This window comes from Natator depressus, chromosome 21, assembly GCF_965152275.1.
Source record: "Natator depressus isolate rNatDep1 chromosome 21, rNatDep2.hap1, whole genome shotgun sequence".
NCBI classification, from domain to species: domain Eukaryota; kingdom Metazoa; phylum Chordata; order Testudines; family Cheloniidae; genus Natator; species Natator depressus.
The window spans coordinates 6,612,209-6,639,504 of record NC_134254.1 but is presented as its reverse complement, the minus strand read 5'-3'; the positions used below and the strand labels follow the sequence as shown (position 1 = coordinate 6,639,504).

General features: G+C 42.2%; 2 protein-coding genes across 2 annotated transcripts in view; one reads left to right on the top strand and one right to left on the bottom strand.

The window, feature by feature from the left end:
* Positions 1-3,324, top strand: part of MFSD4A (major facilitator superfamily domain containing 4A) — a 36,373-nt gene extending 33,049 nt beyond the window's left edge. Inside the window, exons 9-10 of the mRNA XM_074935880.1 lie at positions 266-386; positions 2,376-3,324. Coding sequence (XP_074791981.1) covers positions 266-386; positions 2,376-2,440 — 186 coding nt within the window. The 3' untranslated portion in view covers positions 2,441-3,324. The remainder of the gene's footprint in view (positions 1-265; positions 387-2,375) is intronic.
* A 4,306-nt stretch (positions 3,325-7,630) lies between these two features.
* On the bottom strand, positions 7,631-26,939 carry ELK4 (ETS transcription factor ELK4). The gene is made up of 5 exons (XM_074935903.1): positions 26,755-26,939; positions 20,069-20,284; positions 16,571-17,458; positions 15,091-15,207; positions 7,631-13,064 (listed from the first exon to the last, which is right to left on the bottom strand). The coding sequence occupies exons 2-5, from the start codon at positions 20,273-20,275 to the stop codon at positions 12,966-12,968; spliced, it is 1,311 nt and encodes a 436-aa protein (XP_074792004.1). The 5' UTR covers positions 20,276-20,284; positions 26,755-26,939; the 3' UTR covers positions 7,631-12,965.
* Positions 26,940-27,296: the final 357 nt, after the last annotated feature.

Genomic DNA, 27,296 nt, shown 5'->3' with positions numbered 1-27,296 from the left:
GATGGATAGCAAGAGAGTCTAGAGAGCCAACACAGCCTGTGAAAACAGATGGGCCTTGGCACCTGCCTTGCAGGCCACCAGATTGGCTTGGCCAGACCAACAGGGGAAATGGATTCCTGAGCTGAAGGTTCCCCTATGTTCAAACAAAGGAACACTGCTGACCTCTGCCAGGCGTGATGTAAACAGCCTGCTGCTCCCTGTGGCTTGCCCTGGTATGAAGCACCTCTCCCACTGGACTTAAGACCCTTATTTTTCTTTATTGCAGATTATCCATGATCAGGGCAGCTACAGTTTCCTGGTTTGTGGGATGATCTTTGGAGGTTTGGCCTTTATGTTCTACACTTTCCTTTTGTTTTTCCACAGGATGTACCCCAAGCCCTCATCAGGTAAGAAAATGCCAGCAGTTAGGCCTGCTTTAGAATGACAGGAAAAATGACATGTGCATTAACATACAGCCAGTGTGCAGCGTTCCAAGTAAAATGCAAGGAAATGTTTATTTTCCTGTTCCCTCTTCCTGCTCTGACTTGCCCACAAAACCCTGGCAGACACAAGTCTGACTCTGCTTTCTTTGCTGATATGGGAAGACATTAAGCAGGTTTTGGGGGGGGTAAGGGAGGAACCATAAATTGAGTGGGATGATAGCTGAGAAACCAAATCACTCTGCTATCTAACTAGTAGAAGCAAGTCCTGACCGTTGCAACGTGTACCGTCTCTCTGGCCTGCTTCCTAGCTAAGCCAATGAATAATGCAACCTTCCCTCTGAAAGACACAAAGCCAGAGCTTGTAATAGTGTTGATGTAACATGCTTAGACTTGGTGCCACATGACCTGTTGTGTAACGAACTAGAATGATATAAAATAAACCTGGCACCCATTAAATGGGGTGAGCTGATCGGTCTCAAAACATAACTGTAAATGGGGAATAGTCACAGAGCAGGTGTTCCCAATGGAGGACTGCAGGGATTGATTCTTGGCCCTATGCTAGTTAACATTCACAACAGTGACCTGTCAGAAAACACACCATCAGTTTGCAGATGACACACAAACTGGGGAGTGATAAATAAGAGGAAAGGTCACTCACAGAGAGCAATCCAGAGCACTTGGTGAACTGGATGCAAGCAAACAATGTGTCTCTTAATACAGCTAAATTTAAATGTATACATGTAGGAACAAAGAAGGTAGGAGATACTTGCAGGATAAGGGACTGCATTCTGGGAAGCAGTCAGTCAGAAAAAGGTCTGGAGGTTGTGGTGGATAATCAACAGAACATGAGCGCCCAGTGTTGAGCTTTGGCCAAAAGAACTAATTTGATCCTGGGATGCAAGAATGGGAATCTCAAGTAGGCAGAGATTTTTTTTCACCTCTGCATTTAGGACTTGGTGACTACTGTGTCCAGTTTGGGTCCCACAATTCATAAAGGATATTGATCAATTGGAATGAGTTCAGAGAAGAGCAATGAGAATGATTAAAGGAATAGAAAACATGCCTTTATAAAAACAGATTCAAAGGGCTCACCTGATTAAGTCTAAGTATCTACAATGGGAACAAATATTTAATAATGGGCTCTTCAACCGAGTAGAGGAAGATAACATGATCAAATGGCTGGAAGCTAAAGCTAAACAAATTCAGACTGGAAATAAGGTGTACATTTTTAACAGTGAGTAATTCATCTTTGGAACAATTTACCACAGATTATGGTGGATTTTCCATCACTGACCAATCACAATTGGATTTCTTGTTTAAAGCTCTGCTCTAGGAATTATTTTGGGGAAATTCTATAGCCTCGGTTATACAGGTCAGACTAGATTATCAGTGACCCATTCTGGCCTTGGAATCTATGAAATGTCTTAGTTGCAAACTCTAGATGGGCAGCTGCTTTCTTTGGAAGCTAAAGACAGCATTGATCAATTCTATCCAGGTGAGAGATGGAACATTTCCTGTGTTGTCTCTGATACAGTGGGCTGTTACAGCACCCTTTTACACCAACATCACTGTTCCCCCAGAAAGGAATTAAGGCTCCTGACACCCGTATGAAGTAAACCCATTTTGAAAGCAAGTGACTAGAGGTCCTGCAAAGTTGTGACTTGCCCAAGATAAGTCAGGCAGTCCCAATGCTAGGAATAGATTGAACTTGTGCTGTGTAAACCATCCAACACTCCCCCTTACTTTTTATTGATTGGTACTAGGGATGCCTCCCAAAATTAAACCTCTCTATGGCAGAGGAAACTGCCTCTGCACCAATAACTTCAAGAACTACTGCAACTAGGTATCCAATAGAGCAGAGGGCCTCATTTTATGTTCAAACATGTTAGAATGAATGCTCATTGATTCTGCACATAGTGTTATACTGACAGGTGAACTAATCTTATTTTGCAGCAGTGGATGCCTCCTCACCTGACAAGCCAGCAATGATGGGCGACCCTAGACTTTATCAGCGCTAAAATGAAAGTATAACCCTGGACAACGAGTTATGTATTTGCAATAAACACAAATCATCAAGCATTACTAGGAAGGATGATTTCACACTAATGACATGGCTAAATTACCTGAGTTTTCTGCAATCAAAAATATTAAATTTGAATAAGTCAGAACCAACCAAACATCCCAAGTCACCTTGGGAGGCTAAGTACAGCCAGCAGAAGTTGCTCATGTCTGTTATTCCACTAAGAAGGTCAAACTGCAGAATCCTGGAAATCTGCAATTTATGGCAGCTTGGTGGAGAAAAATTCCTCTTGTAAGCAAGCTTCTCTTCAGAGGAAAGGCTGGAAGTTGTAAGTCTTACTGTTTCATGTGTCCTATTTTGGGTATCATCACCTGGTTTAGAGTTACTATAACCAATAGGTTTCTCTATTAGTGTGTAAGCACAGGACCCATTTGTAGCCATGGTCCTGACAACCTACAGCACCAATTCTAGCTTTTAATTAATACAGAACAATCCTCTGCGTAACGCTGCACTGCAAGAGTGGTTCAGAATTAGTTTTCCAGCAACCAGACCTGTAAGAGTATCCAGGCTTCAAATATGCTCCCAAAGGGGAAATCACAATATTAGCAGAAACCACCAGGTGCACTTTGATAACAGGTTCAATCTATATTACACAGTATCAGATATGTTCATTGCAGCAGAGCCTTAATCAATGGGCTCTACCATACAAAGTATTTTAAATTAGTTATATAGCAGAGGAAAGAGTAAGTTTTGCTTAAGTCACTGGTAAGCTGCAAAAGTGACTGGTTCAAGTAGCAGTGTTTTTGGGAGGTTTGTAGTCTTGCTTCTATCTGAAACCTTAAGCAGATGCATCTAGGCTCCACCTCCACCCATTTAATCTGTGCAATAACCTCTACAAAAGGTGCCTTCCATGAGAGAAACTCTCGAGGTACTGTATACCCCAAGAATGATCTGTTACAAGACCATACTAGCAAATCTAAAGATGCTAGCTTTCTGGAGATACTTCAGGAAAGTTTGAAGAGATAAAGGCTTTAGTGTGATTGTATGTGGATGGATGTACATATGTGTGTGTATATATAAAGCAATGTTAATTAAAAGTGATTACTATATTCTCACTAGGCTCTGAGTGTAACTGTTACAGGCCCTGAACAATTTGAACCAAACCCCTTCCAGCCAGACAACCCTGAGGCTGAGATTAGGATGGGCTCTCCAATGCAACAATTTCAATCGTTATCTAGAGCAATTTGACTTAAGTCCTTATTTATTCTGTTCAGTATGCACAATTCACTTTGGAATTCCAAACTGCAGTGCCCTCTATAAATCCAGTTGCAGTGCCCTTTAGAATTTGTATCCCACCTACCATATTCCCCATACTTAGCAATGCAAAATCTCTTCCCAGAAAGCTCCCTTAGGAGGTAGTACTTTTGTAAAACTAGTTTATGGCCATACATTATGTAAGGTGAGCACACACTAGCCCTCACCAAAGAGAGGAAACAGAATGGAGGTGTTAGATTAAATGCAAAATAAATCGCTACTCGTAGGTGTCCTCCAGAAGAACAGTTTTTAGTTAGTGTGACTTTACTCCTTCAGGTGGAACTGGAAATGCACTGTAATTCCTCTGTGCCACCAGCTGATGCCACTCTTACTGTGCAAGTGGCTCAGTGAGGCAGGACAACAGGTCTTAGTAATTGGCTGTAATGGGGAATATTTGCAGAACAAGCAATAGCTGGTATTAGGGTGCATTTCAAACACCTCTTACAGTAGGAAAACCCTTCTTTAACAGAGGGCCTGAGATAAGAGATCCTTTCCCACCCTCATAAGACACAGGTCCTCAGACATGTCTCTTTCCTGCATTTGGGGGGGGGGGGGGGTCAACCACCTGTCTCTGTGGGTACAACCGGACTGATTTAGATTATGCACCAACACAATACAGGATTAATATGAAAAACGTTAAAAATCCAGTCATTTGCTATCTTCAAAGGAGTCTACTCCAAATAAGACATTACCTGTATTAGAGATCCTAGTATTTCATCCTTAAAAAAACAGAGCTTGGTCTTTGCAGTAGGCTAAATACTGTTGCTAGGATGCAATGTTTCACATTTCCTAGCACTATAAATCCAGCTTTTTACCATCTCCAAATCCTTAAGAAGGGTGCTGTCATAGGAGATCTTACCTGGAGGAAACCAGCACTGAGCTCTCCAATAGGACCTTTACCTCTGCTAGACAAGATGCCAGTAAACACTTGAAGGTAATGAACATTCCTCATTATCAGGGAGTTAATTACACCCATACAGCAGCTGTGACTGTTTCCTCTAAAGGAGAGAAGATCAAGGACTTTGTTAAAAATATTTATTTAAAAAAATACAATTGTTTTCCATGTCTGGTTGCAGGTATCTATTAACATATGATTGACTTGAATAGTTTGCTACAATGCTTTTTTCTTAAAAGCCGGCTTGCATTATTGTACAAAGCAAATCCCTCTGTCAATTCTTACACAAAATAGATTTCCCCAACCATTCCCTACCCCATTTTAAAAAAAAACTGCCATACACTATATTTTCTTCTGCACAAAAAATTGAAGCAATAGACAAGTCACCTGCTTCCTCAGGGAAGACCTTCATTAGGTTTGAATAATGTACTTTAGCCAATGCACCAACCTTTTAAAGCAAAGTGTCGCTGACGTGCAATTCCTCAACGATTGGCTCTGCACCTTAGAATTTAGTAACTCTGCCCCAATAATTCTTCTCAAAGCTGAAACACACTCAAGTGCATAATCAGCCGTAGTCAGTGTCTCAAATTCCATCAGATTAGTTTTGATCACATCTTAATATGCTGAAGGTCTCCCTAATCTCTTATGCAAGGTGGTTAAATAAAACCAGGTTTAGTAACACTGAACCGTTTCTCAGAACTTGGCTATTTATGCACTTGCATTACATTAAAAAATGCTGGTAACAGCACAATGGCATTAAGATAACTGGATAGTATAAAAGTACAATTTTCAAAAGAACAGAGAGTTACACTAAAAAGCTACTTTATTCCCAGTTAAGTTTACCCTAGTGTACTCAGAGCACCAGGACTATCTAATATTACAGTATTTGTCCCAAACTAAGAGATCATGTGTAGAATGCATAGGAGGTTAATAGATGTACACAACTCTGCCTCAGAGCAGAAATTTGCTTTATCTGCTGACTCTGTATAAGATTAAAGTGCAATTCTACTCTGGAAAGAATAAGTGAAAAATGGCATCTACTGCCCCCTGTGTATTCAGTCAGAGCGGCTGATTTTACTGCTTAAGGTTAGATTTTACCATTGTGGGCTCTGCAGGTAAGTAAGATGGGTTCTTTTCAGAGTTAAAAAAATAAAATCAAATTACAGGGTGATAATTCTGCCCTCTGCTCCACGAGTTCACCATCAGTGAAGACAATAGGGCTGCATCAATGAAAATGACTGCAGAGTTTAGGCTACGGACATCATCCACAGGTGATGATACGCAAAGAAGAAAAGAACCCAGCTCAACTTTCAGATCCTAGTTTGAGTTTGCAGGTGTTTTTTGTTTTTTTTTCCAACTTGTAAACAAAGCAAATTTAAATCTGAAGTTACTGACAAACATGATTATACTTTATTAATTTTAAAAAATTACTGTGCCATTTACCATGTTGCTTAAGCTCTCCCAAAATTAACTCATGTCCCCCTGCTCTGAGCCTTTTAGATAAAAAGCTACAGGGCCAGATTTTCTGCTGGTGTACATCAGCTCAGGTCTACTGGAGTCAATTATTCCAAGTTACACCAGCTACAGATCTGGCCCACAATTCAAACTCTCCATCAAGAGGGCATCAGCTCGCTCAAAATACCCCAACAAAGTCTCGTGCTCATTGACTCTCTTTAAGAGTTTTCTGTCAGTATTTCCTGCTGTCTTAATACAGCTCAATGCAGATAACCAGCGCTCAAGTCAGTCCTCATAATACAAGTGGAGAGTTTTCTTCTATGCTTATCTCTATTACCAAGACTATACACCTCAGCTATACCCACAAAAGTAAGAGGGAGGGATAAGCATTAAATACACAACTGTACCTATCACAAACACTGTGACGTATATAAGGCCACCTGGTAACACTGCAATAAAAATACAAGTTTCTAAAAGGGAACTTTAGAATATGACTTTTTTTTTAAACTATAGAGAATAACCGCAACTATGGTTACAAAGAATTAACATTAGAATCTAGCACATCATATAGAAAACCCTGTGCAACTGAACAATAGCAGAACAAAGTCAACACAACTGTATAAAGCAGTAGCCTATAGAGTTAAGACTTCTAGCCAAAAAAACCCCCAAACCAACAACCAAAACAAAAAAAACCCACAACACATCAAGGAACCTACCACCAAAACTGGGTATTCTAATCCTTTTTCTCTCTCTCTCTCACACTCACACACACGCACACGCAGTACAAGTTTTAGAAACCATGCAAAGGCCATTCAGAAAGCCTTCTTGTGTGAAATTGTTCACAATAATAGCTTCCAGTTATTAGTATAGTGCTCCTTTAAGTATTGCTCAAGGACTGAATGGGGCTCCAACAGAACTCCTGCCAACTTTTTTTCCTTCCATCAACGCCATGCAACTTAAAGTCATGTCAGCATCTCTGCTAAAAGAACCGTGCTTTCCGGAGGTTCAGAGTTCTGCTGTTAAGCCATTTGCTTTGCGATGACCCTTCCTAATGCAAGGTCTCAACTGAGAGGCAATTATTTATTTCCAAGTTTTAAAAATAAAATCTGTGTCCAAATTTAAGGTCTATGAGGATAAAACTAATCAAGGACCAATTTAAGACACTTTTGGGGAGATGTACATCATATCAAAGACAGATTTAAAAAAATAAAATTTGGCAAGCGGTTAGCCCGTAATATGGCACAACAGATTTTAGTATTTATTTCTATTTTAAAAAATAATTGAAATGTGCAAGACATTAAAAAGTGGCAACTGCCAAGTGCAGTATTTATTTTTAATCTACATCTTAAGCATTATTTATATGATACAAGTCTGGAAGGTAGTCTAAAAAGTGAACATATGTCCCTCAAAAAAAAAATATATATATATATATATATATATATATATATATATATAAATATGCATATTCATGAGATTAGAGCTGTTCCAGTCAATTAAATAACATGCATAAAAACAAATCTTCAGCTGTCAAAAAATTGTGCATTTACCCAGGTGACTGGAATAACTTCAAAGTCAGTTAATGTGTTCTACAGCATTCTTTTGGTTAGAGAGGAGGGAATTAAGTTTAATATTAAATCTAGTTAATGTACGGGCTTTTGTAGAACCATCCAAGTTAAAACTGACATCATGAAAGGAGGAGACGTACAATGGTGTGCACGTCCACAAAAGAACGTCAGGTTTTGCTTGGTTTTCTTACCTCGTGTCACTTTTTTAAAAGCACTGTCACTGTCAGCAAAGCTGTGGCCTCCAGAAAGGATCTGTGTTCCGCATTGACTCTGTTCTCGGATATGAATACGTTCATTTCACAAGCCAACGCCATGGCGTTTCTAACTTCAAGCTCCATCAGTCATCTGAAGATAAAGTTCTGTTCTTTCTGCTTCATGAACCACCAGAGACAGAGCCAAAAAATTTAAAACAGCAAACCGGTTGATGCACAAGGCAGACAGCAAGGCTGTTTTCTTTCCTGCAATTACAATTGCTCTGTAGTGCCAAAAGCTTTACGTTCTTGTTGCTGACAGCAGGTTATGGGGAGAAGAATGCACAAACAAGGTGTCATCTTGAAAGACTTTTCTCTGTACTGAACCACCACCCTCTAAAAGAGGCCCTATCAAGAATGACTAGCTCAAGGCATAGCCATTTTATTACCTAGTAGAATTCTCTCACTAGGCAACTCACTGCCATGACCCAACAGTTCCAATTAAGAAAAGACCTTTAAAAACAACAGTCTTCAAGAACTGCATACAATATTAAAAGAATAAATGCAACTGTCACTGTATTCCATCTCTAAATCTTCATTTGGCAGGGTCTGTACTGAAAGGACCAAAACTTAGCATTTTACATAATAACCACCACTTAAGCCACTGGCACTAGCCAAATGCTTCCACATTAAGTGAAAGTTTTGCTAATCCTGTCCAGAAGAAGCAGCAGTCACTGGTATCCACCATCATTAAGTTAAAATCAGTTCCTCAAGAGACTTCCTATTTACAGGGTGACCTGCTTACCTTTTTATTTTTCAGGTATCCCAAATCAGCTTCCCAAAGACCAGGATTGCAACAGTGATGACATATTCAACTTTGCTGGTGGGTCATGGGTTTTCTTTACAATAATGGACATACTATGCCCTGGGCTCCATTCTTAAGACAGAGTAAAAATATACATAACCCTAGGTCTCAGAGACCAGAATTTAGGTATATTTCTTGCACGAGAAGGAAAGATGCCGAGCAAAATCCTTGCAGATATCCACATACCCAAACATCAAGTTTTAATGTATGTCAACCTTGACAGTGTCCCTTAACTACTGAATTAGTTTATTTTGTGTTTGACACATACCAAGATAGCCTCTTGATACAACATTGAGATGTGTCTTGTAAACAAATATGCATCAATTGAACAATTTGTGAAGCTGTATAGTAAAATAGGATTACATATAAAAATACTATAAAACGGTAGCAAAAAGATAACTAAAAAGTAGATATATGATGATACAGATATATGATAAGACCTGAAGAAGAGCTCCATAGAGCTCAGATGCCTAACTCTTTACCAACAGAAGTTGGTCCAATAAAAGACATTGCCTCACCCACCTTGTCCCTCCCATACCCTGGGACCAAAACGGCTATGAGAACACTGCAAATATCCAATAGATGGTCAGAACTGTAGACTGTTGAATGCAGCACTGGAAAACCTTTACATCAACAGATCAGAATTATAAATTTGTGTTCACCTGGTGAGTGGAATTACACAGATGCTACGATCAAGTTCTTGTATAGCATTTTGATTTGCTCCAGAAGTGTTTGCATGAAAGATGATTGCACGAGAGATTCTTCCCATGTTAAGTAATGGTTTATGTAACACATTAACTTTTCAAAGGAGGATATACATACCACAGAATTGGATACAAATGGCCTTCACTGTGGTTAAGCTCAATTTAAGAAGACCAAAAAGAATCTATTTGCTAGATAATTTTGAGGCTGTGAAACCATAGCAGAGATATAACTTTTCCCAAGCAAAGTCATTGAATGCCAAGGCCTTTCAGAATGCAAACCCTGTTCATAAGCCAAGGAGTGCACAGTTGTTGAAGTCTTAGAAGTTTGGGACACAAGCAAGAGTTCCCAAATTTAAGGAATCCATCTTTCATTATTTCCTAAGTTTCTGCAAAACACAACCTGAACTAACTGAAGACGACACATAGCAATAAGTGCTGTCAGGAATGTGCCAATCGGAAAAGATGGCAATTGTACGCAATTACAGGATACAGTATTTCACTACAAAGCACCATATACACAAGACAATGACACTTTTTTAAAGTGACCTGAAAAGTTATGAAGGGGAAAGAGAAAAGGCTATGTAAACTAATCTCATAGCAAGCCTCTTCTTACCCACCTCAACCTGCTTCCCTTCTTTAACTCATATTTCCACTGCTTTCCAAACATACTTCCTGACAGTATTTAACCCTACATGGGAATTTTTTTCTCCATAGTCATTAAGGGGCAGCAATAATAGTCCTCAACAGTATCTGTTAGGAAGTAGGCAGTTAGAGTGACACTGACATATGCACACAAGCTGCATTTGCAACTTAGCTTCTCTTGTTCACTACCTCCACAGAAGGTATCCTCCTGCAATGAGAACACAACTCCCCATCCATAAGGTGGTGAATGTACATCATCACAGATGGTGCATGTTACGAGTCAGCCAGCTATGGCAGTGCATCCCTTCAAAGCTGCTGAGAGGGGAACATGAAACTGGACCAAGCAAAACTGATGCCTGCGCCAACATGCATATGCATTTGGTTCTCTTGCATACATGTACTCAGAGATCTATGCCACACACATATGAAAACAACACACACACAAAAACGTGCAATCTTTACACACAAAGAACCTGGCTTTTCTCCTTGGGGGAAAGGGAAGCAATCAAATTGCAATTCTTTAGTGCTCATGAAATTTTTTTAAAATATACATCCTCATTCTACAATACTACCCTGCAGTCTGCACACTTACTGGGCATAAAGCTAATCAGCCTAATACAACCATCACAAAGTGCTGCTGATTATATATATATATATATATTTTTTTTTTTTTAAGTAGGCAATAAGCTATCCTGCAAACCAAAGAATCCCAGATGCCTGCTCTTAATTACTACCTGCAGCTTTCTTTCTGCATTACTACCTTAAAAACTAGTAAATATTGCACATTGTAATTTTGAGAGCCACAGGCATGGGACTTCCTAACCATTAGCTACTGATGTTCAAAAACTGAACCAGTAACATGCCTTTAACTTGATCTGGCAGGGAGGCAACAGACTCCCTTCTGCTCCCATCAAAAGCCAGATATTCCTCTCCTCTGAATTCACTTGGGACAGGAGAATTTCTGGCTGAACAGTCCAAAGAGGAACTCTAACATCCATTTCTCAGGGGTGAAATATTAAAGATCCATGATGCATTGATTTATGTATTTCAGTGCTGGAATATAACAAGCTACTTTCATCTTACTACATTCAGTTTTGGGCGTTCTCAAACACACATGCTTTAAAGTGAATTCAGAGCTTGCAAAACGTGTCAGATTGAAAGCTCTGGAGAACGAAGTCCTCTCTTTGTCTTAAGGCCAGGTGCAATGAAAGGAGTAACACTGCAAGCTTCCCTCACTAACAAGACTCAACTTTGTTCTGAAGATACTGCCTCTCCATGCTCATCCCATCTTCAGCATCTCTTCTGAAACAGCTAATAAGGGTTGGGTGACCAGAGAGCAAGTGTGAAAAATCAGGACGGGGGTGGGGAGTAATAGGCGCCTATACAAGACTAAGCCCCAAATATCGGGACTGTCCTTATAAAATCGGGACATCTGGTCACCCTAAATAAGGGTGATTGAGAGAAGCGCAGTCTCAGTCCACTTTCTAGTGGACAGGTTATCCAGGTGCATCCTCATTGCATATACATTGGTAGCAAGAGGAAGTTGTTGCCTGACAGACAGTGGATGGCAGAAGTCCAACTGCAAACACCTGAGACATCCCCCAGTCTTAGGCGCTCTTTTCATATCTCAGACTGATTGACGTTATTGCCCTAGTTGCTGGTCTTAACTCATCAGCGTGAAATGGCTTTTAAGAACCCTCATATTAACCCTCCAACACACACCTCCACCTACCCACCACCAAAAGATAGGCATGTTTACCTGGAACATGCATGGTTTTACCTCACTGTTGATACTGCATAATTCTCTTCCTATTTTAGCTGCAGACATCAAACCCAAATTTTCATGAATTCCAACACTTCCTCCACTTAAAAAGCAATGTGTTTAAAGTAGAACTTGAGACAACAAGAGCTGGGCAAAGGGGCTCCTCCACTTCTGGTTCCTCATTTCTGGGAAAAGCAGAGAGTTTAAGTGTTCTTTCCCCTTGAGCTGCAGACCAGAACATCAAGCAGCAACCAGCTTCAGAGTGTCATTTGCCAAGTACATAGACAACCCTCAATCTCACACAGAATATCCAATACCAGGGACAGGGGTGGGGAGAGTCCTAGAGTAACATGATTTCTTAATCCTCTAGCAGCCAATTTACAGGCTTTACACAGATATCAGGCATCAGAGATGTGTGTATATATAACCATCAAGAAATACCAAAGAATTCAAACAGTTCAAGAACCCCAAATAATTCATGCCATGATCCATTTGTCTCAGAGCCCTGCTTGCTCACAGTATCACAAGTAGCCTCTGGGAGCTCACCAGCCCCCTCTCAAAGAGTGAAACTTAACTGCTGGATTACCTGTGTGCAACACTATCCAAACAATGGTCTGCTTTTCACCTATACCACCATAAGTACTCCTTGAAAAGTTTAGATGTTTTTATAGCATGAGATATTTGCTCTTTTTGTCGTTGCAGGAGAAGTTATCATTGCCCCATAGCAAAGCTGCACTCAAACCCTTTTCTTCTTCATGCCCAGCACAGGAAGCAGAAGAATGGAGGTGTTGGAATGAGAGAGGAGAGACTTCTTAGATCTTGTTTTGCTGCAATCAATACAAACTCAGTCACTGCATCCCACCAGAAACTCCCTTTCAGAGACTTCTTAACCGAGGGGGCAAGGAAAAGATTGTGGAGCCTGGACTCCCATTAAGGCATTTCCATCTGCAGTCCCAACTGAGTCTTCAAAACAGAGAATTTTGCAAAAAAGGCAGCTGAACTGGGAATGGCAAAAATTATGACTGTTCATGATCTGGGTGGAATTATAAATTGCTCATTTAAAAATGGATTACATTTAATGTCATCTCTTTCCATTGTTCCCCAATTTGTCCTTTCCAGGAGTTCATGTGCTATGTCTTCTGCAGATCTGGGGAAAACGGCCCAGGAGTGGAGGGTCCATCCAGTCCAGACAGAGTAAATGGCCCATGGCTGCTCAGTACTGATGGAAACTAAGAAACAAAACAGAGAGTTAGGGTTGCTTTTTTTAGTTTAGATTCTTTGTTCTCATGTCTCAGGATCTCTCCACAAGAAGTTCTACAAAGAGCCCAAAAGGCTTTGAAAAAGCCCATATAGCTTCCTCCACTACCAAGGGCTTTTACAGATCACCATCTGGCAATGGAAACTTTAATTGCTAATGCATCCAGGTGTCCCTGGACCCCAGCATTACTATCAGTGTAGCTGCAGTAGACACAGTGATTAAGTTTGTAAGTTAGACTCAGACTTTAAGGCAAGAAGGGATCATCATGATCAGCTAGTCAGATCTCCTGCACATTGCAGGCCACAGAACCTCGCCCACTCACTCCTGTAAGACACATACAACCTCTAGCTCAGGGGTTCTCAAACTGTGGGTTGGGACCCCAAAGGGGGTCACGATCCCATTTTAATGGGGTCACCAAGGCTATGTTAGCCCTGGGCCCTAGCAAGTCTGAAACCCAAGCCCCACCACCCAGGGCTAAGGTTACATGCCCCTACTCCAGGGCAGAAGCCCTTGGGCTTCAGCTTTGGCCCCTCACCCAGAGCAGCGGGGCTCGTGCGGGCCTGGTCTACGGTCCCCCATCCTGGGGTCGTGTAGTAATTTTTAGTGTCAGACGGGAGTCACAGTGCAAGGAAGTTTGAGGACTGCTGCTCTAGCTAAGTCAATGAAGTCCTCATATCATGATTTAAAGACTTCAAGTTACAGCATATCCACCCTTTACAGTAGTTGAAATGTTCAAGTGACCCATGCTGCAGAGGAAGGCGAAAAACCCCCAGGGTCTCTGCCATTCTGATCCGGGGGAAAATTCCTTCCCGACCCCAAACATGGCAATCAGTTAGACCCTGAGCATGTGAGCAAGAAGCCAGACACCTCGAGAAGAATTCTCTGTAGTAACTCAGAGCCCTCCCTATCTACTGTCTAGTGATATTTGCTACTAGCAGTTGCAGGTCGGCTCCATGCCATTGTAGGCAGTCTCATCATACCATACCCTCCATAATCTTATCAAGATGAGTCTTGAAGCCAGTTAGGTTTTTTTGCCCCCGCTGCTCCCCTTGGAAGGCTGTTCCAGAACTTCACTCCTCGGATGGTTAGAAACCTTCATCTAATTTCAATCCTAAACTTGTTGATGGCCAGTTTATATCTGTACTGAGCAGAGCCTTTATCTCGACTAATAAAATAATCACAGTTCTATGACTCTTTAATGCAAGTATCTGCACAGCAGAACTAGCATTCCACACTGTGCCTCAATATTATCCGCAGGTATTTAGACAGTGGGGAGTCCAACTGTTCTGCAGATACACTCATTAAAAAAAACGTACACTGACAACGTCAGTACATGTAAGCTACTCCCTTCATCTCCATGGAGACGTTAAGTTCAAAACACAAAAATGGCCAGTAAAATGTCACTGTTCATTTTCACAGAATCAAGCAGAAGACGTGCTTAACCCAGTTCCATTTAATAGCACCAAGTACCAACTGTATAATTTGTATTCACATGTAGTTCATTAAAAAAAAAAAAAAAATCCATTTAAAGAAAAAAAAATGAAGCTGACAGAATTTCCAGTCCATTGCAATAAAGTGGTGCAGAATCCAGGGTCCATGAAGAAAACCTGTGGTCCAGGTTGTCACAGACCTGTACAATAGGAACACTCTCCCTCTCCCATACTATGAAGATTGCATTAGAGAGAAAGATGTAATAAACTACACAAAGTGTTATATCATTGTCACTTACACTGTAACACTATTACTTACGCTGACATACAGTTATGGCTATTGAGTAACAAATTGTCACTTCTGGTGAAGTTTCAACTAATGAATCTACAATTTGTTATTGGCAATTTATGATTTTACTGTTGATTCAATGGCAAATATTTCTTGCATAATCTTACTCTAAAAATTTTAGACCAACCCTACCCCTCGCATTTCCACAAAGTGCGCTGAGAAGGCAGTCATAAGTAGAGCTCAACTGGACAGGCCCGGCTAGTCTTGCTGGAGCTTACCTGAAAAAGGGTGTTAGCACCTTGCAATCTGGCTGGACTGAGCGGAGCTACTGGACTGAGCGTGCTCCAGAAGTGAATACTCGAGAGCAAAGGGCTTGGGGTCAGCAAGATGGGAGTCTGAGAGAGATACAAAATACAGTCATTTATGTTATAGGTTATTACATGTCGTAATACTTAGTCATTCTTAACACTTGTACCCTTAGGCCAAAGTTCTCAAGCCCTAGGTGCCAGCAGTTAGATATCTAATTCCACATGAAAGAAACAAAACAAAAAAGGCCTGATTTTCAAATGTGTTGAGCATCTACAGCTCCCCCTGATTTCAAAAGGGATTTGCGGGTGCTCTGCACTGCTGAGAAATCAGGCCAATCATTTCAGTCCCTACATATACACCTAAGAATAGGCACCTAGGTCAGAAAACTTTGTTCTTAGCACCTGCATAGTTCTTTACAAAAAATCAAGGCGCCCATAGGAGGCAGGAATTATCCTCACTTTACAAGTGAAAAGAGTGGAGGCGCAAAGGTGACATGACTTGGCTCCCGGGTGCCTGCTCTAATTGGGATTCAGTGCACAGTATCCTTAAGCTGATATTTCCAAAACCACCAAAGTGATTAAAATTAAAGGGAATTTGAACATCCAAATGCCCGAGGTGGCACTCTAAACCTCAGCCATAGATCAGGAATAACTAGTGTCCTACTTTGGCGCGTTCTCTAGATTTTTCATGTGTCGCCAACAAGTATTTTCGCAAGTCCAACCAAGAATGGCTAAATAACAGTGCAATGGTTCTATCTCCCACATCTTCAGCAGTTTGTGCTTCCAATACTGTGAATTTAGGGAAGCACCTACTTTCAATTTACTACTAGGAAAGAGATTAAAACCAACCAGAACAATGTAACAACCAGATTCAGAGCTCTCTGGATATTCTGCACATTTTCCCAAGAGATGTAAAAGCCTGGTTTTCCACAGAAGAGTAACCCCCATATTATGCTGCCACTCAGCCTCCTTTTTGTTGAAAGTAGCTTCCGACTGGATAGAGTGAAGGAACAGTTAGGCTGAGGTTTCAACATTTCTCTATTAAATCATCTAAAACACAAACGTTTTTAAGTCTGCCTGAAGTGCATCATGACATGGCCCTGGAGCGAGAACACTGGGTCACCTTCAAAGTATTTTTAATCATGCCTCCTATGCAAATGATTTAACAACAGAGGCAGCCGGGTACCCCAGTTTGTCTTCCTCCTGTACACCAATATTGTACAGACGTCCATGGTTGAAGAACTGCTGAGCACTTTTCAAATAGGATGCCAGTAACACTGGTCATTTATGTTCCAGAATAGATTTGTTTTAAAAGAGGCAGACACACCTCATTTCAGGAGTCCAAACACAACCATTGCCATTGGCTATTCATTTTTCAACCTGCCCTCCCTTACTGTTGTCAAGTACAACAGATGCTGTTAACAGAAACAAGAGAAGGGAATAAGGTTACCTGTGAAAAAAATGCTGGAGTAAGAGAAGCAGTAGGGAGAGAAGGGCTTAGTATCCCCAGTGGGCTTGGATCACTGCCTGTAATGACAAGAGTGGGAGCAAGCTCCAGCCCTTTGGGTTTTTTAGCTCTGGAGAGGTGATTGGCAAGATCCTTCTCTAGCACAGATGAATCGTGCTCTCTGGGCTCTGGTGATAGGTGCTGAGGGTTCTGAGACTGCTCCAACTGCTGAGAAGCCACCGACTCTATGTCCGTGTCAATGTCCAGGTCAGGGTTAGAACTCAAGGGTGGTGAAGGGGGTGTGGAAGGAACCTCCAGAGTGGGAGAAATGGAAGGTACAGGTGGTGCTGGGGTGAAGGTGGTGGTGAAGTTTGGCAAAGGGGCTGGAGCTTCAGTGGGAGTTAATTTTGGTGGAACTAGAGTCTCCAAAGTCGGGAGAGTTTCTTCTGATTCTGTAGGAAGAGTGGAGACAATTGAAGTGGCCGAGGCAAGGGGTGAAACTGTAGGCCTTTTGGAGGGCATGGTCACAAACTTTATGACTGAAGGTGTCAGATCCTGAGCGGGTTTTTTCTCCATCAGTTTCTCAGCTGGATTCTCAATCTTGACCGACCTGAAGAGCTTCACACCGGAAGAGTTCAGAGAGTTCAGAGTAAAAGAAGAGTACAGGCCTGAATGGATATAGTCATTGCGGCTGGATGATTTAGCACAGGTCTGGGGCTTCTCTTTCACACCATTTTCCAGGTCCTTCGGAGTGCAGCTGACTTCTGCAAAGCCAGCCATCACTGGGTCTCCCTCAATCCTGCCCACCATCAGTGGAGCAATATTCAAAATCTCCGGATAGGAAACAAACTTGTACACAAACTTCTGACCATTCACTTTTTTGATGATATTCTGTGGGTAGAGAAAATAATTTTCCATCATTCCACCTACTAATTTTCTTGCTACAGATGCTCCCCAAAACTGACTAATGCGTAGGTGGCATCTTTACTTCAGTAGGAAAAAAATTTCACTTTTAGGAGCATTAGGATTCCAACAACCTAAAAAATACCCACCAAAACTATTATTTCTAAAATACCCCAACCAAAACACAAGCAAATCTCACCTGAAATGCATTACTAGCAAGGTGGATTTGATATAACTCACTAGTCAGGAAGACTCGATTTAATAATGGTTTTCTACATAAAAGTGCATTCTTGTTGGTTGTTATAACCTTCATACATATTCTTCACAACTCAGGGATAGATGTAGGTTTCATTTTTAGAAGGTACACACGATACATTTTTAAGCAGCGATTTATTTTGAAAACTTTTCAGATTAGTTTTACAGCTATATCAGAAAATTAATGACTGCTTGGTTATTTCGTTTACCAAAGGTAATTGAGGCAGATATTTATGAAGTCACTGGGAGGTGAACTATCTCCAATTCAACAGGTTAATCATTAATATTTGGAGGATTTTCTTGCCATCCTGTGTTAGGAGGAGAACATCACCAGACAGACATTTAAATTGTTTTATTTAACTAAAACAACAATGTTATGTATTCTGGATTTTTTTCTTCAACAGCAAACATATAATATTTTAACAAAACAAGCATATATGTCCCTTGCTTCTCACATTTATCTCCAGACTTCTTCTCCTTGTCCAGATTTATTTTGCCCCCAACAATCTTCTATTCATTGCACTTTTAGAGAGAGGTAAGGGATTGACCCTGCGTACACAAATTTGCAGAGGGACAATAGAGTTGAGGTCTGTTATTTCTCACCTCTATATGTTATTTATTTATTTAAAAACATTTTTGCTGTTAACAAGCATGTTAACTCTGGAGACCCAAATCCACAGTTTGAGAACTGCAAAACTAATCATCTCTGATGGTATCTTCTAGACTGAGCACTGAGTCCCATTGGGTAAATAGAAAGATTAACCTAAATAATCTGTACAGAAGCCTGTGGAACACCATGAGATTGGGTCCCTAATCCATGAACTATTGGAACTCATTTACAAAACTTTTCTTAAGCATTACATGAATATATTGTCCCATACTATGGAATTAGAATTTATAATCCCTATTCCATGATGAGATATCTTTGAGCTATAATGTATCTTAATTAAAGCTATCTTTAGATAAATTTTTTCCTCAAAAAGCATTTTAATCAAAAAAATCCAATTTACATAAAAAAAATCCAATTTAAATTGAAAAAAATCAGATTTTTTTTTTTAAATCATTGATTTTTATCCACCCTGATTACTAGCAAGGACCTTAAAGCTACTCAGCAATTATTTTTTAATCTCATAATAAAAAAAAAAAAAGGTACAATTAGCAACAACAAACAGATGCAGATAACGTCACCTGTCACCAGCATCAAGGTCAAACGCAATGAGTCAAGTACACAGCAGGTAATCACAAACGTAGGCTCCAATCCTGCAAATACGCCTCTTAACTGACGTCAGTAGAACTACTCATGTGCAGAAGTGTTTGCAGGATCAGGGGGTGAGTATTCAAAACAGACCATGCTTATTTTAATAAGATGTTATAATAAAAGCAAAAGAAATAGGCAAGATGAAGTATTCAGCAGAACAGTATGCTAAACTGCAGCCAACCTATGCAACATTTGTTGTTACTTATTTTTGTATGTATTGAAAAGAATACACAAACATTTTTGGTCTACATGGATTCTTATTTATTGTACATCTACCTACGACCAACTAAGATTTTTTAATACAAGAACAGATTAAGGAAACTGTGCAGTCCTGGTAACAATAAATTCTGAGCAACCGACTAACAGTTAGCTCAGAAACTGTATGTTATTTTCTTATCTTAAACACCCACATAATAAGAGTTGTGGGATAAACCACTTATTGAGAGGTTACTGAAATTATGGTCACTACCCCGTTTCTAATTCTAATTCAGCTCCTTCAAGCCTTTTGTCAATGCCTGGGTGGTGCCTGCGACTTTCAAAAGGTAACAAGAACTAAAATCATTAGCTAAACAAGAGAAGCTTCTCTGAGCTTCATCGACTCATTCTCTACTATAGAGGTGCGGATTTATACTGAGCACAAGAAGAAGAAAAAAAATAAAAGATTTTGGGCTACTTTGGAAACCTGTTTTTCTACCGGCCACTTTGTCGAAACAGTTGCAGGAAAGATCTGAAGTAGATAGAGGGACACAAAATTCTCACAGTTATTGGCAAGATTTTAATTAGTTTTGAGCATTCAAGACTTTAAACCCTTTCAAAGTATACACCTGTTTTTGTGGACTATTAATAAAGGAGTGTGTGATACAAGTAAGTTAAAGAGGTGATATTTCACTTGGAGCTCTCTGGAATCTCTGAACAATTAAAACAGTAACACTGCGGCAGCGGGGACCTTTGGTCACACCTCACCTAAGCCAAAGACACAACTGACATCTATCTTCTTGAAGAGAATGAAAAAGGGAACAAAGCTCATTAGGCAGAAGCTGGTGTAAGAGGGATAAGATTTGAGGTGGACTAATGGGTGTTGTTACCTTCACATAGTAGTATCTGAGAGCACGACTGAGTTTGTCATAGTTCATGCTGGGCTTGTTCTTGCGGATTCCCCAAAGCCGGGCCACCTCCTCTGCCTGCAGTAATTTGAACTCCCCGTCGTTGGAGGTCCAACAGATGATATGCTTGTTCTGAGGCTCCTGGAGGAGTTGGAGGAGGAACTGCCACAAGGTGATCGTACTGTCCATAGCAGTGAGCTGAAATGCAGACGGGGCAGGGATCAGACAGGCAAGGGGTTATGAACTGTACCATTTCCTACATCTCACCAGGACAGGGAGGGGGCAAGGATGTTATTTCCACAGGCAGCAGGAGTCAAAAATTATTCGTCACCAGCTGTGGAAGACATTTCCTGCCGAATGACAGCCTAGGAGCCGGGTGCCATCATCGCCTCCCACATCGCAGTCTCTCTCACAAGGTCTATATTTAGCCACATTTAACTAAATCAGGTCACTTTGGGAAAGTCACACTGAATCATTAGAAAAAAGGATTTCTAAACTGCTCTGTGCTCACCCACTTCTGGCTTCTGTTGCCTCCTGAAAAACAGTGCAGGTGCAGCAGTGTTCAAGAGCTCCTTCTCCCCTCCCACAAAGCCCAGATCTTTCTTCGAAAGGAAAGAGATGGCTGGTCAAGTCCCTCCAAAACAATTACAATTAGCAGGAATTAGAGAGAAAACACTGATACTGCAGGACAGTTCATTTTTCCTTTGGGCATTCAGAGCCTCTGTTACCTCCTCTGTATGGAAAAGTCTCTCAATCCCAGTGCACTAGTCCCCATTCTCTCCTAAATCAAATCCCACAAATTGGCTCTTCCCCAAATTTTTGAGAGGGTTTGAAAACAGGGAAGAAAATAAAGATCCAAATGAACACCTATTGCATCTTGTCCTATCTGTGTCTGTCTTTTACAGTGCGCACTCCTAGGGCTAGAGCCCCGCAGGTCTGAACACATCACCTGCACGTCAATCATGCCCATATGGGTAAATACACAGTCCAATATACTTCCTAGCGCTGTCTACACCAGGGTTAGGTCAGCTTAACTAGGGTGTTCAGGGATGTGGTAAAATTAACTTTCCTTTCTTCTACGGGTAGATGTGAATTTAAGCCAATATAGTCACACTGGTATAACTCCCCGTGTGGACACTCTTATTCCAGCATAGTGGAGCCTTTTCTCCTGTTTGGTTCACATTGCTTTGGAAGGAGTTTAAGATAAACCAAAAAGGCACTTTTATTCCAGAATGAAGAGCCATAGTTATACTGGTATATCGGTTTAACTATACCAGAAGTAACTGTTGGCTTGGCTACATGGGAAAATACTATTGGACAGGCAAACCTAAGGGTGTAGTTGTGTACCAAAGCGAATGAATCAGACAAAAGATAAATTATCATTCATGTGTAGGCATTGTACTCCAAGTGGTTCTTGAGCAAGGTGACACTGTGCCAGGATTCTCCAAGATGCCGGTTACCTGCATTGGTAACTTTAAGATTCAGTTGGGGTTGCCAGTGAAATAAAAGGCTTTGGTAATGATTTCATTACTACCAAGCACCTACCCACCCACAGGCCAGAAGACAGCCCCTACCTAAGGAAGAGAGCAGGCAGTCTAAATGTCCGAGTGTCAGATTTTAGTCAGTCCTGTAAATGGATTACAGCTGACAGCTTACACAGGGCTCAACATTCCTACTTAAATTAGGTGCCTCAGGGAAGGCACTTTTTTGGGCAGATCCTAATTCAGTTAATCTATTTTTGAAGTGTACCTGCCCAAAGAAGCACTTTCTCTCCCTTCTCCCAGAATGACTAAGTGAGAGAGAGCACAAATGGAGTACCAAGAGAGTAAAGCAGCACTTCTCTGCTCCTAGAAGAGAGGAAAGTTAATTTTACCACACTAAGGAAAAAAAAAAAAAGACAGGCAGACAAAACAGAAAAGACAGAGGGAAGAGTGAAAAAATAGGAGAGAAAGCACTACAGAAATGAGTCAGGATAAAAGAGATATGCTAGTGAGATGTTGTATCCTTCTGGACAATACCTGCAGCTCCAATACACTGGAAAGGGAAGGAGGTGTTAATGGCTTATCAACCTGTAATGAGGTTAACCAGGCAGATATTTGATTAGCACAGTTCTTAAAATGTAATATCCAGTTATCGCTAATCCTTTCATATAAATACTTCTAAGCCTTAGGGAAATGGATTCTCCTGCATTACTGCTCTTAATGTTTTATCTTATGTACAAGTTCACTCATTTTACCTAGAATAAAGTAAGGACCTTAGTGCCTATTATACGTGGGACACCATCTCCATGCTAGTCCTTAAGGTCACTATCTAGCTACTTGCATTTCCATGCCCACATCATTGTAGTATCTGAGCATCTCCCAAGTATTTCTCTCTCTATTATTGTGATTCATTATTTGTACCACTATAGTGTCTAGGTGCCTAGTTATAGACAAGGACCCCATTATGACAGGCACTGTACAGATATAGAACAAAAAGATGCTCCCCTTGCTCAAGAAGTTTACAACCTAAGTACAGACAAAAGACAACTTTACTAAAATGCAAGATGTACCAGAGCAACATCTGGACTTCTTCTACCTGCATCAGCTAGTATTTTGATGGCAAGCCACAACTCAGCATTACACATTGCCTTAAAACTCAGTAAGGCTTCCAGTTCAAACAGGCATTTGCCAGTAAAAGCCTGTTTACAATAAAAATTAAGGTAAGCAATTCACTGCAGATATTAACTTAAACTGGAGACCTGGATTTCCACACTCCCAACCAAAAGTCTGAACAAAACAAAACACCTTGTTAGTTCCCAGGGAATATCTTTCAAGTAACTTTTTCACTAAAAGTAAATGCTGAAATCCAGAAGCCAGACTTCAAAAATAAAGAATTAAAAAATCCAGCCTTCTTATCTCTCTGGCTTCCACTGAACACTGGGTTTCATGCCAGACAGAAAAACATGCCTGCTCTGCAAGAGAAACTGTGGCCAGCAAGGCAGGAGGCACCTCTGAGGGCAAGACTGGAGGAGACACCCTTATGATAAGAGCTTGTCTATAATTTTCACCTTTCATGTTTTATCATTTGACAGTTATGTCTACTTCAGACTCACACTGCACAGGAGCCTCCAACTCCATATCGCAAAATTAAGTTGCAATTTTACACCAAAGGTTTTTAGAACTAGAGGTGAAATATACATCCCCCCAAGAACTAGTACATTTACATCAAGGAAATAAATATATCCTTGTCTTCTGTACCTTATACATTTCCATGGGAAAGTCTTGCTTGTTTCCAACACACACTGTAGGAAGATGAGCCATTGGTAACAATTTCAATTGGGATCGCCTAGCCACCCTGGAATTGAAGACCACAGGCTGCTACAGCAGATGGACCAACATTGTTTTTCCAACATCATTACAGAAAGCATGATTGAGGCAATCTTCCATGCTTGTTGCAACGTCGTTGAAAACAGTTTTGTCTTGCCTAAACTAGCATTTAAAACATTTCAATCCCTGTTCGGAGGTGACAAGTAGGGAGGACTCTTGTGATCGAGAATAATTTTCCATGCATTTCCTCCAGTTGTTGCAATCATTCTGATCCACCAGCTTTCTTGGCTGGAGACGTGATAACTCCCCAATGAGATGAGTTATGTAGCATTGGACCTAACTTTCATAGTTTGTTTCAACATGGTTGGAAGTCTGAATTTCCATGATCACCCTCACCCCACAAGGGATACTAGACTTAAAGGGAGACATCACAGGAGTCCTTCGAACTGAAATAGAAAACATTATGAGCTAAATGCCTTTATCTGGTTTTTAACCTTCCCGATGTGGGAAAGAAGACAATTATATTTTTTGTTTCCAGGATGTATTATAAAACCCTTATTTCTAAGGACACTCAGCTCTCAGTAAACTATACATGTTTTCTCCTGGTCCGCAAGCACAAAGAGGAAAAAGTGTTTATCAGCTGCATATGAAATTAGCTATGATATGCACATCTGCTAAAAGTAAAAGCATCCTTGTTTATGACTGAATGGACAATTCTCTGTAGCATGCTGTTGAATACTCCCTGAACAAAAAGGTTAAATGTCTGAATGTTGACCCTAACTTTATTATGAAAAGGAAGTCTCATTTAGGATGGAAAAGGTTTCCTTTAATAATGTTTATAGTACACACAGCCTGGTTGCTACGGCGACAGGACAACTATTCTCTACAAACAGGAGCTAAGACCCTAAAAATAAACAGGCTGACCAAAATCATGAACACGCAGTTCAGTCAGGGAGTGTCAGCGTGTTATATGGATCATGTTTGTTTTGAATACATTAGGAAGATAAGTAAATTGTAACCACTAAAATCTGCACATAGTGAATGAGGCATTGTCTTGTAATTCGATCCCTTTACATTTCAGAAGCTATTTAACACCAAGATCTTGTACCCACACTTGAGTGGGAAGAGATCGAAAATAAAATTAAGGAATTAGCTCAGTGGAAGCAAAAAATACATACTGTGAATGTAATATGTATACACTAGTACACACATACCCAACAATACACACGCTAATCAAACATAACATCATCTTGAACTTATATAATGCTTTAATCCAAGGCCCTCAAACTAATTTATCAAGATGGGTATCAGCCTCATTATACAGATGAAAATACTGAGGGGAGAAGCATGCAAAAACTTGCCTATGATCACAAACAGACCATGGCAAACTTTGGAACAGAAACCATGGCCCTGCTCTAACTCACATCATCACATTGAGCCAAATAAGTAATAAGTACCAAATGGCAAAGGGCTTAGGTCTTGTAATTAAAATACTACATCAGAAAGGAAACAGTCCTAGTTTTAGAGGAAAGTGTTCCACTAAAAATGCCACGATAAAAAGGCTGAGGGATGACTGCTGGATAGCTGTAAATCTGAGACTAGGCATTCATACAGTCACGACTGTAGAAGTGTGTGTAAATTAGGTATATCCTCATTATCAACAACTGTATTCCGTTAAAAAAATTTTTTTTTCAAAGCACTTCAAGCAAGGAGAGAGAGAAAGGAAACTTCACACCAGATAAAGGGAGAGCTTCCACCAATCATGAAACAACTGTGATGGTAGTGACACAGATCAAAGTCCTGAGGAGAGCTACACCATTTCAAAGCTTTTAACAGAGTTGCTTTCATTTTCCAACTTCCTGGCAAACTCACAGAAATCCCCTCCACCCCGCGTCAACCCCCACCCGTTTCATACAAATAAAGCAAACACCCACCCATAAAGAACAGTACCTTACTTGCCATTTAAAAATCAGTTTATGTTTCCACAAGTTTGCTAATATGAACCATGCGGGTGTTTAGACACACAAACGAACCCAATACAGAGTGTGTATAGTAACTATAGATCTTTAGCTTTCTTTTCACTGTGACAGACACAAAATAAGCCACTTACTGCCTCCTCTTCTGAGAGGATTCAGACTAATCCCCAAGACACCCCATCCTCAAACTCATTCAGTGGCACCAGCACCTAAATTTGTTTATTTTTCCACCCAATCCCTACCAGCCATAAAAACATCCTGTTATGTCTGGCGCTTTCCTCCTGCAGCCGCCCACTGCTGCTGCCCCATCTCCCAGCCAGGGTGGCAAGCTGGTGCGGGGGCAAGCAGTTTAGTGGGGTGCAGGGGAAGAGGGGAATGGAGGAAGAAAGAGGGGAAATGGGCAGCGGCAGAGAGCAAGGTGAGTGCAGATCATGGGGTAATTGCTTGGGAAAGGGGGCTGGGATGCATGGGGTGACTGGGAGGGGCAGGAGGCGCAAGCACTGGGCCAGAAAACGGGGCTGGGGGGGTGAGATCAGGAAGAAGAGGAACAGGATGCATGGGGTGACTCAGGGGACAAGACGGGGGGGGGGATATGGAGGGAGACTGTTGGGGTCCATGGGGTGACACAGGAGGACAGGGCCGTTGAGCGGGAGGGGGAGTGTTAGGGTCCAGGGAGTGACTCAGGAGGGGAGAGGGCTGGACTGGGAGGAAGGGGGGGCGTGCATGGGGGACTCAGGGAAGGGGAACGGCTGGGGTACATGGGGGAAGGCAAGAGAGGGGAAGTGTTAGGATCCATGTGGTGACTTAGAGGGGCGGGACTGAGGGACACGGAGGGAGGGGTGCAGAGTGACCCAAGGGTCGGGGGCAGGACTGGGTGGACACGGGGAGGGGAGTCAGGGCACACAGCGTGACTTGGGTGTTGGGGGCAGGACTGGGGGAGGAGGGGTGCATGGGGTGACTCGGGGGAGGGGGCAGCACTGGAGGGGTACGGGGGGAGGAGGAGTGCACAGGGGACACGGGGGGGTCGGGGCGCACGGGGTGGCTCACGGGGAGGGGGCAGGACTGGGGGACACAAGGGAAGGAGGGGTGCACGGGGAGGTCAGGGGACACAGGGGTCGGGGGTAGGACTGGGGGGCAGGGGGGGAGGGGGGACACGGGGGGTCGGGGCAGGACTGGGGGTACGGGGGGGAGGGAGGGACACCGGGGGGGAGGGGCAGGACTGGGGTTACAGGGGATGGGCACGGGGGGGTCGGGGCAGGACTGGGGGACACGGGGGAGGGGCACGGGAGAGTCGGGGCGGGCGGGGGCGATTTCCGGGGGGGGGAGGGACCGGACCGGGGTCCCGGGCAGGGTCGGCTCCGCAGCCCCCAGAGCCCGCACTCACCGAAGCGGAGCCCCCGCTCCCCGAGCGGCGCGGTCGCTGGCAGCGGCAGGTACCGGGCTCCCCTCATGGCCGGGGGCCCCCCTGTCGGGACGGGAGCCGGGCCCCCATCCCGGGCGCTGGAACCGAACCAGAGCGGAGGCGGCAGCGCTCTACATGGCGGGACACAGGGCACATTCGCTCACACGCGACACGGGCCCGCCCGGCCGCCGTAAGCCCCACTTCCGCCCCGCAGGGAGGGGCGGGAGGCCAGAATAGACTTAGCCAATCACGGCTCGGCTCTGGGGAAAGGACTGACCTATTAAAAGGCTTGTTCCACCCCCTTCGCTGCAGAGCATTATGGGGAATGTAGTTTTTTTGGGGGGGGGGCCTTGGCTCTAGTAGGGGCCAGCCAGACCATGTGCCTAAGGACTGGCCAGGGGGCTAAGACTGAGGGTGGATTCCTGGCTTCTGAGCCCAGCTGTTGAGCAGCATGTAAGACCCAGAAGGAGTCCTGGGGGGGTTGTCTGGCTGGATCCCCGAGTCACTGCTTGAGCCTGTGCAAA